This window comes from Xiphophorus maculatus, chromosome 4 (genome assembly GCF_002775205.1).
Source record: "Xiphophorus maculatus strain JP 163 A chromosome 4, X_maculatus-5.0-male, whole genome shotgun sequence".
Taxonomy (NCBI): Eukaryota; Metazoa; Chordata; class Actinopteri; order Cyprinodontiformes; family Poeciliidae; genus Xiphophorus; species Xiphophorus maculatus.
Genome location: NC_036446.1, coordinates 15,165,472 through 15,179,279, shown reverse-complemented (window position 1 = coordinate 15,179,279; position 13,808 = coordinate 15,165,472). Strand labels below are relative to the sequence as shown.

The window sequence follows — 13,808 nt, the reverse complement described above, 5'->3', positions numbered from 1 at the left end:
GTGTGAATGCAATGAACTCTAAATGTGATCCTGAGAAATGGATTCAGGCAGACTGTAGGGAAATTGCACATGCTTCATTGCACTGATTACAGTGATTTGATATACTGAGCAGATTTCTTTTAAATAGGAATTCATTTAGAAATTTTAAATAAAATATTTAAGATAAATTAACACCTTGTTTATTAAAAAAAATCAAGCAATTATTTCATGGTGATATTGCTTTAATACAAACCTTCAAGCATACATTGGTAGTAAAACAACTCTAAAACTATTCATGTCTTAATGTTGCCTATGGCATCTGGGTAAAAAAAATATCTAAATACAATGCCCACAGTCCTAATTGATATGTTTCTTCACCCTAAGTGCATTTTGATAATGCAGACCCAGAAATATCCAACACAATCTTTTTAGCATCAGCTTGTCCAGTGAAGGTGAGTATATCTATCATTTTGAACTCTGAACTTGTACCATACAGCTCAGTACCAGGATGGAGTTCTTCAGTCTTTACTTGCTAGTTTGCATGACTAAATACAGCAGTTTGTGTTCAAGTTTAATATCGCTTGCATTACCACTGCCACTGAATATGCAGGCTCATAATTCGCCGGACCATGAATCATATGCATGTGCACCAACACACACATATTGATTAATAATTTTGCACAATTAATAATCTGAGAGAAACTGAAAAGTCAACAAAAGGATTAAATAAGATGCTTACCGGTACGGCGTGAAAGAGGGGTGGGGCAGGTAGCTGGGGTGGTAGTAGGCGGCTGCAGCCGCTGCTGCTGCAGGGTCCAGGCCAAGGGGCAGAGACTGCATCCTGAGGGAATCCTCGGTTGTGGCGTAGGGCCGAAAACTCCGGAGGTACTCCTCTGGTATGGCACCAGGTGGCACCGCATTAGGCAACTGTCTGGGCAGGCTGAAGGGGGCGGGTGGAGTAGCAAGGCACAGCAGGAAAAATATAGTTTGTTTTATTCTCCGTTTATAATTGTGTAGATTCATCAGGATTCAATAAGAAACGACATAAACTAATTGCTTTCAGCACTAATGTCAAAAAGATGAATGTGTGCTGTAGTTGCTTATTCCAGAGAGTCTGATATCAGAAATGGTATTGATCACAACATCCCAGTGAGCGGCTACTTCCTGTAATAAAACTAAACACAGATTTAGCAATTTAATAAAGGTGAGAAAAAGTATTTGCTTACTTAAGGGGCGGAAACCGTGAATCCTGCATGACAGCACCAGGGGTGAGACCAAAGGCATAGGGGTTTCCCAGGAGGTGAGCAGGGACAGAGGGGCCACCTTTTTCCTGGGAGAAGGTCCCCTCTGCAGCCAGGCGTTCCCTGCTGGCCCCACGGGGCCCCGAGTCAGCCTGCAGAGAGATACAGGGAAAGAATCTTGGTCATTGTTCGCTGGGACCTGTGACCGTCACGGTTGTCACAGCTCATGGAGCCAGTTGAGAGGGGAGATAGAAGAAATAATAGGCCTGTTTATGGAGTGGTAGCCTCCCTCGCCCAGTCTGCTTACCTCAAGCACTTTTAGAACATTTCTTACACAGCACCCTCTGTTAAAAACAGACGGCTTAACATTTCTAATAGTGAATGTAAAAGAGTAGAAGCAAGAGAATAGAGGCAAAGAAAAGTAGAGCTTTTTTCACTAAATGTAAACAAGAGCTGACATTCGTATGATCGATGAGAACAGTGATGTTGCAAACAATCATGACTCTGATCTGAGATAAAGAGAGTATGAGTCTGTGGTTGTATCCACAAAAAAGTCCAAAAAGCTTCATCCCTATGCCTCTATTCCTGTTTCTTTCTTCTTTTCCTTCACCTCCATCCCTTCTTCCTTTCCTTTTGGCAGCAAGCGTTGTCTCACTTCTTCAATCCCACAACAAACACACACTAACACTCAGCAAGCGCACACACCGTTTCAGAGCTACAAAAGACATCCCGCTGAGGGTGTGGGAGTGCGTTTTCTGAAGCTTTGGTTTTCCTCGGCCTACAAATGCAAGAGCAGAGGAGAGATTTTTACACTCCTTCTGAGTTATACAAAGAAATTACTCAAAGGAGGACGTACTGTCAAGGTTTTCCTGGGAAAGAAGGAGCATTTATCAGACATCTCGCAAAATCAGACTTAAAATTGGCAAGAGAACAAGTAGGAGGAGAAAAGGGGGAGACAGGGAAAAACAAGATGAGGCCATAAAGACAGTGAGCAGGAGGAGTTGGCAGTTCTTGAACCCACTAAATTAACCTCTGGGTTCCCTGGGAGTAGAAGACCTTACAGCAGTACTGCCGCCTCTCTCACCACTGCCTCTGATAAAACAAATCCCATTTACTGAACCATTAACTCCACAGCTACTGACCCAGGCTGACACTGATGCGCCAACATCCAATCTTAAATGCCTCTAATGGTCAGAATCCTAACATGACCCTTTGTTTAAGCCCCCTCTCGCACTTTCCAGTAGTCTAATGCAGCTATTTACTCCAAGCAGTTTGCTGCGCTCCACTAAACAACGTGGTACTTTATTCCCCCCCAAAGCAAGCACAGTCTCCTCGACCCCTGCCCAATCCCTTTTAAAGCTTTATGAGCAGTGGGAGAAGGTAGACGTCCGCCGAGGGCCTCAGCAGTCATGTGGAAAAGAGGGATAGATATGTCAAAATATGTCGGTATCAGCAGTTTATGGATACTTTATCCTGTCCTAAAATATTCAGATTTATATTGTGTCTGAAGAAGCAGATAAGTACAACAAACTTGACAAAAACTGAAAACACCCAATAGTTTCGGATGTGGCAAAAGTTTCAGTTCTTCTTCACTTGTTGATTCAATCATGTCAAAAGATTAAAACTGTTTGTATCATATATCTTGCCAGTTACAAAGTTTGATTAAATATGGCGATATTGTTGGATGCCAATTTGTCCTTTCTTATGAATGGACTATTAAAAGGCAATTATTTTTTGCCCAGTTTGATAGACATCAAGGTCTGTGTAAGCCAGATTTTGTTAGCTGTAACAGAGAGAGTGCAAATATTATGACGACTACTTTGCACCTTTAATCAACAATGAGCAGAACATTTATCGTTGATGTTTTACTCTACACTGGTTCACCAAAAGAATGATCAGACAGTAGACTGATTACATGGACATGCAAGAAACATTTAGGAGCAGTTAGAGAAAAAGTGAACTGAGTAGAATATGACTCTGCAAACCACAAAACAGTAAGTGCACAAAAAAGTCATTCAACTTTATGCCATGATCAATGAGAAGTTCAAAAGTAAATCATACCAAATTATAAACCAAATTTTGCACCTTAAATTATGCAATAATGTACAGTGTTTCCCTCTATTTTTAGCACTGAAGTTATGGTTTCAAAACCATAAACATTTGCAGTTTAAAGTACTGGAAAGTAGCATTTTAATGCATGACAGCAGAAATTAGAGTCTCCCAAATATCACATCAAAGAGCTTTCTTGCAATTGTAATAATGCACACACTCGAGTAGAAGTAATGACTGCAAATCAATATATTGGGAAGCTTTATACATTAGTAACTATGTCATAATATTTTGCAGTAGCAGGAATAATTATTTAACTGAAATATGTTGATTATACATTTTTCTTTGTTGGCATGTCCTGTAAAACATTCCGTCTTTCTGAAGATTGTCAAAGTGTCAGAATTACATACTGACCCATAGCTAATGGACTGTGCCTTGTAAACAAGTTGCACTTTACACACAGATAAGGCTGCAATTCATGGATCTGAGTGAGTAGATAGCTTTTTGTTTTTTACATCACTGGAACTATGATGCAAATTTATGCTGAGGAAACACCTACCCATATACGACATTACCTTTTATTTTTGCCTTATTCTCGTCACATATACACTATTTATTAAGCTGCTGTACTTTGAATCCGCCTAAATCCCGGACCACAGCAAATATGAATTAACACCCTACGTCCCACTGCTGATGAAGGCATTTTGTAGATTACCTCAGACTATCTGTTAACCAGCAATTGGTATGAAAAAGTTGGACTGTGTTCCGCATCACAGAGGCATCTTTTCACCACCACAGCTGTGATGCAATTACTGTGAATTGGTCCAATTTCCAGACATAAATTGCCACTGAAATTGAATCAACTGTTCCTTTTCAACTATTTTCACACAAATCTTATAAGATGATTGAACAGCAATAATTAAGCTGCTGACGCTGCTTAATAGCTGGTTCTATTTCTTGTTTTACAACCTATTTGGCCACTAAATGTGAGCCAATCAATCATTCATAGAAGACAGAAACAAAATGTGATATTACAACAAAGCATTTGTTATAAGAGTTTCACAATATAACAGTGTTTAACTAATTTTTTTTGAAAAATCTTAACACAATGGAGTGCTGTTTTAAAAAGAGAACATACAATCCTCCTGCTGTAAAAATAACATTAATTTCAGTATTATTTATAACAAAATGATATTACCTGGTTAATTATCTGGGCTATGCGGTCTATGTTAGACACATCGGTTGCCTACCTGCAGTTTTAAAATAGCTTATGTTAATTAGAGTGATGGGTGTCATTTATGTTGCACTGTCACACTCCATCTTTTTTGCAACGGAAAATATTTTTCAAACAGACAAATTTGTCTTGCTTATGAACAGAGAAAATGTTTAAGAACCTTTTCTCACCCAGTTGAATGGCAGTTCACAGCAACAGGTGGGGGCATGAAGTAGTGCATTAAATAAATACATTTTAATTCAGTTTCTTTGTAATGCACCAATTCACTGCAAAAGTAGTTTTAGAGCACTTTACTTAATTAAAGCAGTCAGCTATTATGGTCATTAGTAAAACTTTGCTTAAGGAACACTAGGAAACTACATATATCAAGTCACTATCTTTGCAGGAATTCCTCTTGCAGGAATGTGGAGACAGCGAACAGCTGATTGCATCGAGTCATAAACATTGTGGCAATCCCTTATACTGAGCATCCATCAGCATTTCTCTATACTTTGTATATACATCCACTTTAAACACATTGGTATACCATGATTCAAATAACTGACCAATCCCTAGTTATAATATCTCCTTACAACACAGCTTTGAGACTCTGTTCATCTCTGTTTCCTGACCTTGGTCCTTGGGATCCTACTGAATGTATGTAGATACACAGTCAGAAGGGTATGCAAAGGCGTAGGTCTAACAGGTCAGACCTTTGGTAAGGCCCACAGCACTTATTCACTCAGGCACCTATACTTCCAACCAGTCATACCATTTGAGTTCTTCCTTATTGAAAATGCACTCTTTACCAGTAGTCCATCACTTTGCACACACTAACTAACAAACACAAGCACTCAAACTCCAAAGACACATCCATTAACAACCTTCTTCCTCTGTGCAATCTAGGCCCCTGTAACCCTCAGCTAGGGTGGGAGACCCCGCGCATTGTAGAGTGCTCGTTTATGCCTCTCAGATGGAGCCATGAATCCAAATTGCCAATTATAAAGCAATTACAGGCAGCAGCGGGAGCAGACTCCCGCAGTCATTAAAGCAAAATGCCAACGCACCAAGGCCTCCCTACTTCACTGCACTGCCTGTCACCCCCACCTCTGAAAGACTCATATCTCAGCAAGAGATTCTAAAATACCCTTCTAATGCACAAAAGAGGACACAAACATTTTTGCCCACAGGAAAAAAAAAAATGTTTTTATCAGACACTTTACAGGGGATGCAGAAAACACACTTGTGCCTCTGAATGAGACCATTTCGTCTTTTTGTAACCATAGAGTGCTACCCTGTATTAAAAAAGCCTGATATACTATCTTCTTTGTGAAAAAATATTTTCGTGATGTGTGTTTTTATAGTCCTGAGGTTCACTTCATGGTTGCAGCAGAAATGTCGTAGATGCCGGCTTTCATGATGCATCTCTCCTGCTGTTCAACCCCAACCTCTGACCCCTTAGCCTAACCTCTTGCCACTATCACCTCCCTTAACCTCCTCATTCTTTGGCAACGTGGCCTTCAACTGCTTTTGGGGATAGCGCAAACCCAGTGTCCTGACTTCTTCGGTTTCAGTGTGACCTCTAAGAGATACAATCATAGCCGCCATGCAAAAGCACACACATATCCATACGGTTAGGAAACATAAGCGGTGCATACACTAAGGTATGATGGGAGCTTTTGATGATATATTTTTTTCCTACTGCTATGTGAAGCTGCTTTGTTGCAAGAATGGCAAAAATTATGAATTTTTTCCAGAGGACAGCTTCATTCATCCGGCCCCTCCTTGCACTGGCTGACCCTTGAACTGCAGACGGGTCATTTTGACAAAGCTGTGGTTGCAGATTGCGAGGTTCAGAGGGGCATTCAGGGGAGAGGACAATGGCTCAAATAACACTGCACATTGCTGTTAATGTGCAGTTAGCGCTCTTTGCCCAGCGCTAACTGTCCCTCTTCTGTCTGTCCCCAGGGAATCATCTAAATGTCTTAGAGAATTTCCGCATGTTGTTGAGTGCTGTTCATGACCGTGCACTTGGCCTTAACCATTAGCCCCGAGCTGAGATAAGAAGCCTTAAAGTGCAGCCATAATCCATAATCCACTTCTTATCAAAGCAAGCAGCTCTCCCACTTTCTCTCACTTCCACGATGCAACTTAAGAGTGTGCAACGGGGTGATGGGGCTGAGGATCATTTTGACTGTTGAGGGTTGGGTTGGAGAACTTCCAGTCTTAGCCCTAAGACTGAGGAGAGACTGATCCCAGGACAGAATGGGAGTGGGCACAGAGAGGCACAGATGTTGGCTGCTAATATTGCCGTCACCTCGCTGTCCCAGTGGCAGCTGACATTGTTTAATGCATGGAGCCAGTGAGTTGGTGGAGCTACACTCATAGACCTGTCAGCTATGTCACAGACACATATGTCAAGTATATACTGACACGTCATGAGCTTCATGCTGCAAGAAAATCCACTGAAGCCTGAAAAGTCCATCTGGTGTGTGTAGATTGTGCTTGAAGGCAAGTTGAACAATGAGAAGATTTGAACACAACAGTAAGAATCAGGAAAAAAAGGCATTTGAAGCAAACTAAAGCAACTAGACATGGGGGGAAAACAGATAGACACAATGTCGGTGTGATAGGCTTTTTAAATGTTAATTTACCTGCCGGCCCTCGTTCCTCCACAGGCCGTTGCTTGTTTTTGTAGGAGCTATGGTGACTACAGGTGGAGTGTTTGGCACACTGTGACCTGCTGGGGTAACCAGCACAGGTCCTGGACCAAGAGGACCTCTCTTGGGTGTACTGACTGGAGAGCTGTGGTTGGTGGCCGGAGAGGAGACTGGAGACGACTCACTGCTGATGGAGGATGCAGCTGAAGAAAAATAAAAACAAAACAAAGTCAGAAAAATATCACCTGCTGAGAAAGGTTTTTTTTTCTAAGAAGAAAAACAAGGACAAAAAAGCCAGATGTAACACTTGCATGTAACAAGTTGCACCCTGACATGAAATTTATCATAAACAAATCCGTATGACATATTTTGTTAGAACGTTATACGACAGACAGACACAGTGATATGAATAATTATGAAGATGAAGGAAATTGATGCATAGTTTTACATTGTTTTTAAAAAATTAAAATAGAAAATGATACGCATAGCATTTACGTGTGATATGCGTATGCATTCAGCCTCACTGAGTCAATACTATTCGCCAGGCCAGTTTCAGATCTGCCTTCTACCCACCTTTCACTGCAGTTGCAGTGGGAAGTCATTTCGGGAACATCTGTACCAGCTTTGCACATTTATAGGCAGACATGTTTACTCTTCTTTCCAAAATAACTCAGGGTGACTCAGATTAGCTGGAGAGTGTCTAAATAGAAATGTTCAAGTCTTGAAAATTTTCAAATCTCACAAATTCTCAATGGGATTTTGGTTCTGATTTCACTAGTTTAACACATGAATATGCTTTGGTCCAAATTCTTCCATTGCAGCTCTAGTTGTATGTTTAGTGTTTAGCTGGATGATCATTTCCACCCCAGAGGCAAATACTGTATGTTGAAGCCTCTTAACTGTTTTTCTTTGAATTGTCAAGCAAATGTCCCATCAACTCTGAACTGCTTCAGAGCACAACACAACAAGCACAACAAGCACTTGTCCTGTCAAGAGATTCTCCCATCAGAGCAGTGGATCTCTGGAAATCCTCCAGATACCCTGGGCCTCTTGGTTGATGTTCTGATTAATGCTATCCTTGCCCAACCTTGAAAGGTTAGCAGTTACACAATATTCTTTCTATTTCTGCGTGATGGATCGAACTGTTAGATGTTCAATACTTGGGATACTGTTTTGTAACCAAAACCTGCCTTTAACTTTATCACAACTTAACCCGATAATGTTAGTTCAGAAATGTTCTCTAGCAAGCCTCTAAGGTCTTCATAGAATGACTGTATTTATACAGAGGCAAAATTAAACACAGTTAGACTCTGTTTACTAATTAAATAACATCTAAAGGCAGTTGAAACACACATGCAGGTCGAAAAGTTCAAATGTTTTAACTTAAAAAATGTTGAAAAGCATGTATCCCTTGTCTCCCACTTGACAATTATGAGATCATTTGTGTGTGACATAAAACCTCATTTTAAATGTTATCTTTTGCTTGCAATTTGACCAAATTTGGCTATAGTTAATGGATATTATTTTGCAAGGGATGCTATATTCCTTTCAAGCTGGATGGGCATGTTTGATTCAGTTTAATTATTCAAGACTTGCCGGACATAAAACTATAAGAACACACTGTATGAATGTCAACACCAATACTGTATTTATATGCTGTGCTTACAGGCACATATGTGCCCACCTCCCATTCCCTCCATACATGCACATGCACAGCAGGTGGTGAAAAGCTAGTCCAATGAGCTCCTCTGCTGTGATGTAGCTGTGCCACATTAACAAAGCCCTCCAGGGAAACCCTGTAGCGTGGGGTCACGGACTGGTCACATGCCTCACTTTCAGCACATCTCCCTTTCTCTCTCCCTGGCTACAAAACCTCCAATAAGATGTCCCCACATTCACATGTCTTTGTTTAGACTTTCATCTTCCTAACCATAACAGCCTTAACCTCCGCTCCGGTAGCCTTCTGTTGCTCCCAACTACATCCTCTTTCTACTGTTCCTATCCTTCTATCTTCCTTTATTGACGTTCCTGTCTTCCCGCTTTTTTACTGATAAGCTGTCTTTGTTCTTCTTCTACAAGCCTCTCTCCCCCTTCTTATGACAGCGCAGTGTGCTGTATATCATCAACTCTCAGAGGAAGTACAGCATTACACAGTCAAACTGGGTCACAACCCTCTCGGTGGGACGCGCTGCCGAAAGGACAATGAGAGATGAGAGCTTTGGTGCGCAGGTAGCACGTTTTCATGCAACAGTGTGCTTATTTTAAATTTGTAAGGAGCAGAAACCCCGGGTCGGTTTCAGGTCCGCCTTCTATCCAAATTTCTTCTCAGCTTTGGTTTCCATGGTAACATAACCATAATAGACGTCGTCATTTCACAGTAGGTGCCGTGAAGACATGGGGGAGAATTTTACTATTGAAGGGATCAATGATAGCATCGAGGTAATTTCTAACTTAAAAAAAATATATAAAAAAATCTATGAGTGGTGGCGCGGCAGGACTGGCAGGAGACAGCATGAAAAAAGACGTGTGATGAAGAGATGGCAGTGACATGTGTGGAGAGACATGAAAATGAAAAATGATGGGAGATGGGGAGTGATTAGTTTAAAAAAAATAGAAAAAAAGAGAAAGGTAATAGATGGGAGAGAGAGACCAGAGAGGAAAGCAGAGATAAGGGGTGCAGATGTGTGAGTGGTGGATGGGGTTGGGGTGGGGGCAGTCATATCTTGTCTGCACAATAGCAATTAGTGGCCTAATCCTCCCACCCTCCCCACCTCACCTCGGAGAGCCATTACTCTCCCCTACAAGACTAGGCCAATCAATAGCAGCCCACTCAGCCTGGGGAACAGAGCTACACTTAATACAGCTCTAGTGTCACAGCCTATTCAGTCATCACACACACATGCACACCCGCAACATGCATACACAAGGATGGGGAAGCAAATAAAGCCAGAGATGGGGGAGTTGGAGAGAGGTGGTGGTGGTGGGGTGAGGGGGGGTTTTCACAGTGATACTCTACTGCTAAGCAACAGAGCTGCACTACATCTACCCCCACCTCCGTCTGATGCCCCCCTCCATCTCCTTGTCCTCTTCATCGTGGAGGCAGTACAGACCAAAGAAGAGGCAGGGCAGACTAAATAATTAAGAGCAGGAAGGGGAGCAGGTAAGGGAAGGGTGGAAATAAAAGAGACAAGAGCCTTCAACCAACAGCTTCATTCTCTTCTTACAGCTTGGAGAATCTGCGTATACTTCAAAGCATCCTTCCTCAATGGGCACACGCATTATACACTGAGAGGAAAAACACAAACACACCAACAGCTATTATTCTTTTATCGTTTCCAACTCCTCCTTTTGAACAGCACCCCTACACACCACCTCTTCATACCCCCTACTTCATTTTCCTTCTGTTCAGACACAGAGCCTGCCAACCAGACGAAGATCTGTCAGCCTTAAAGCTCAATTAAAAAATATGTATATACAATAAATTACTATTCATTGAGATTTTTTGTTAAACTGGCTACATTACAGCATTCATTTGCAGACAGTGGCTTACGAAAAGGATCCACACATCTTGAACTGTCACATTTTGTCACTTAACAACCAGAAGTGTAATTTTATTTGAGTTTAATATACCTGTGAAGCACATTGACGTGAAAGGGTGAGGACAAATGGTTTATAGATTACTTTACAGATAAAGGTCACAAATATAATCATGTATGTGTTCAGCTCCCTGATTTAATGCAGTCCAAAATCTAAATTTTGCTCCAACTAGTGCTGCAAGGGTCTCTACCAGTACTGAAGATCTAGAGACTGAAATTATAGCTCGTTTTAGCTCATCTGAGCTGTTACTTAGCAAAACAGCTCAAGTTCAGTGAGATGGACATTATCTACTAGTCTACCCATTCCAGCTTTTCTATTTCTGCTAAAAAGAATCACCACCAAAGTATGTTGATACCTTTACCACTTTATTTTTTAACAGTGCACAAAGTATCTTTTTACTCATCTATAGTGGCCAGATTTGTGGAATCCATCTCTAATAGTTGTCCAGTCAACATATTCTATCTGAGCCATGGATCTTTGCAAAGTGTCCTTCCAGAGTCTATACTGCTCCTCTGAATAATTCTCCCCTTTTCCACCTAACTTAGGTGGATTCATGGCTTTGTATGTTTGCAGTTATGCTATATTCATATTTTCTGTATGTGTTAAGGTTGAGATATTATTGACCAACTGTGGTCCTCTGTGTTTAGTATGTTTTATGTTTCTGATAGCCAACTAAAAGAACCTGTCAGGACTTCACTTACCAACTCTATTTATACTAAGATGAAATTATAGAAAGGTCCACAAATCAGAATTTTATTTGCAAAAAACTTTTAGTCTATAAAATAAAAGCCTAATAAATACATTAATGCTTGTGATTTATATATAACATATGAAAAAGTGAAGATTTTGTAAGTTTCTTTCTTTCTTCAACCTTCTGCTTCCATCCTTCCAGACACTTCTCATGACTCCTCAAGTCTTAACCATCCTCTTAAGATTTCCTTGTGGACCATTATCAGCCCTCCTCTTCCCAGTGCCTCTCCCTCTCATCACGCTACCACGTGATAGGCAAAAACCCTGCACGCAAGACATGTGACTGGCATCAGCATGGTCTCATCACTGCCATATGCTCCTCCCCTTCTATCTATAGAGGGAAGATGGCCACACATGCTGGGCCTGCAGAGAGCTGGAAGAGGAGGAACGGAGCAAAGGCTTTCATCCCTAGAGTCTAAAACGGGCTCATCAGCTCTCAACCTGCACTTCATTAACGGGACTGTCACTTCCTTGATATGGTGGGGTGCATGTTGTGTGATGATGAGGTCTGGAAGGGGGTTACAGGGAGAGAAAAAGGGATAGAGCAGCAAGAGACAGAAGGAAAAAGGAACAAAAGAGATAAAAGGAGAATCCTGTCTCAGTGCCTAGCTCTATATGATTAATGTGAAACTCCTTTCTCCATCGTCTCCTCTATTACCAGACCCCATTCTCTCCGAGAGCCTCCTCACTTGATTGCTCAAGCTGATCCACATGCACACACACACAATCAAGGAGCAGAAGCAATAAACAAACCAAGCAATCTGTGGTCAGACGCAGCGGCCAAGTGTCCCTGCACAGCCAATACATTTTACATTAACCAGTGACCCTGTAAAAAAAAAAAAAAAAAGCCGCCCGGAGTTTTCAGTGGGTCCTTTCATTCACACACACCGACTCTCCTGTCCCTCGATAGGTTCTAAAGAGAAACACACAAAAAGGGCTTTAATGTTACCCAACCCCTCCCAACCCGCGGCTGCCACCACCATCACCTCTGTCGGAACGGCCGGGCAGGCATACGTCTCATCATGCCAAAAAGTGGCTGCTCTCCTCCACCCCCTCCACCAACACACCCTCCTCACCCCCACCTCCCCAGTCCTCCCTCCCAGCATGCATTACAACAACATCAGCACTTAATTAAACAGTCCATTTCACACCTGGTGTGCATAGCAGTGCCCAGCCAGCCCTGCATCCATATGCCACCCCAAACAGCACAAGCCTCAACACGTGCACTCGTAACACACAAACACATGCTAACACACACAAACGCTGCACACACCTGCTACTACAGTCTTGGACATGCACTGACAACACAACACAAAGCCTGTAATCTGCATCACTGAGTTGGGGGGAGGGGAGAGCATGCACACACACACACACCCAGACAGTATGTGTGTTGCTGTGCCAGTGAGAGAAAGGAAGACGGTACAAGATGGCGGGTGGAAATAAGAGCAGCAATACATAGTGGCTTCTGCTGACTGTACAAACTGTATTTCCAGATAAATAATGCCTCATTTGTGATCTTACTCATGAGAAGGGTGCATAGAAAGACAGAGGGAAGGTAAAGGAAAAAAGCTGGTTTGTGAGTGTTTCAGGGACAGTAACAGCCTGAAGGGTTTCTGCCTTTGAGAAACACACACACACACACCCCTACACTGAGCACAGCAAGGCAGTGCAAGCTCCAGGCAGGCTCCAGATGGAGAGGTCAGCGACACACTGCCCCACTGTCCCAGCATGCTCTGAGCTCCCAGAAACAAGGGAAGCCTCTGGCCACACACATGCACACCCCAACACACACCCCCACACGCACACTTTATAACCGACACTTCTGGTTTTCACAAATCTACTAATTACTTCCTAATCCTTTTATCTAGCCAGTTCGGTTCATTCCATCTACCCTGAATACCTTTATTCCCCCTCGCTTCATTTTCTCTCCAGCTGTAAAACTCTTTCCGTGTTTGTGTGTCTAAGCAGAGAGCGGAGAAGAAACAACCGAGATGATTAAACCCAGATCGGCTTAATTAATCAGATATCAGGAGGTCTGCTTTTCTGAGGCAGCGTGCTGGCTGCGTCTGCGCGGATTTGCTTACACATGTGAGCGTACGCTGGATGAGAGTGTCCTTTATGCTGCTCCGATACTCATTATCCATCACCTCCCCTCTTCAACACAGCTCTCAAAACACAGAGCTATTCATTATGCTTGCCTCAGAGAAGTGACGATGTACGCGACTGTGTGCGTGCACGCACGTGTGTGTGGGTGTGTATATAAACAGCAGCCATGCTCCAGGTCTTAAATCAGTTCAGTGGCTGGTCGCTGCAATACTA

At 42.3% G+C, this 13,808-nt stretch overlaps 1 protein-coding gene across 7 annotated transcripts in view; it reads right to left on the bottom strand.

Annotated features, from left to right (window-relative positions):
- Positions 1–13,808, bottom strand: part of gse1 (Gse1 coiled-coil protein) — a 187,014-nt gene that overhangs the window by 13,723 nt on the left and 159,483 nt on the right. For all 7 annotated transcript variants that reach the window (XM_023331942.1, XM_023331946.1, XM_023331943.1 and 4 more), the window contains 3 exons: positions 7,137–7,345; positions 1,206–1,372; positions 719–919 (listed from right to left, as the gene is read on the bottom strand). In XM_023331942.1, coding sequence (XP_023187710.1) covers positions 719–919; positions 1,206–1,372; positions 7,137–7,345 — 577 coding nt within the window. The remainder of the gene's footprint in view (positions 1–718; positions 920–1,205; positions 1,373–7,136; positions 7,346–13,808) is intronic.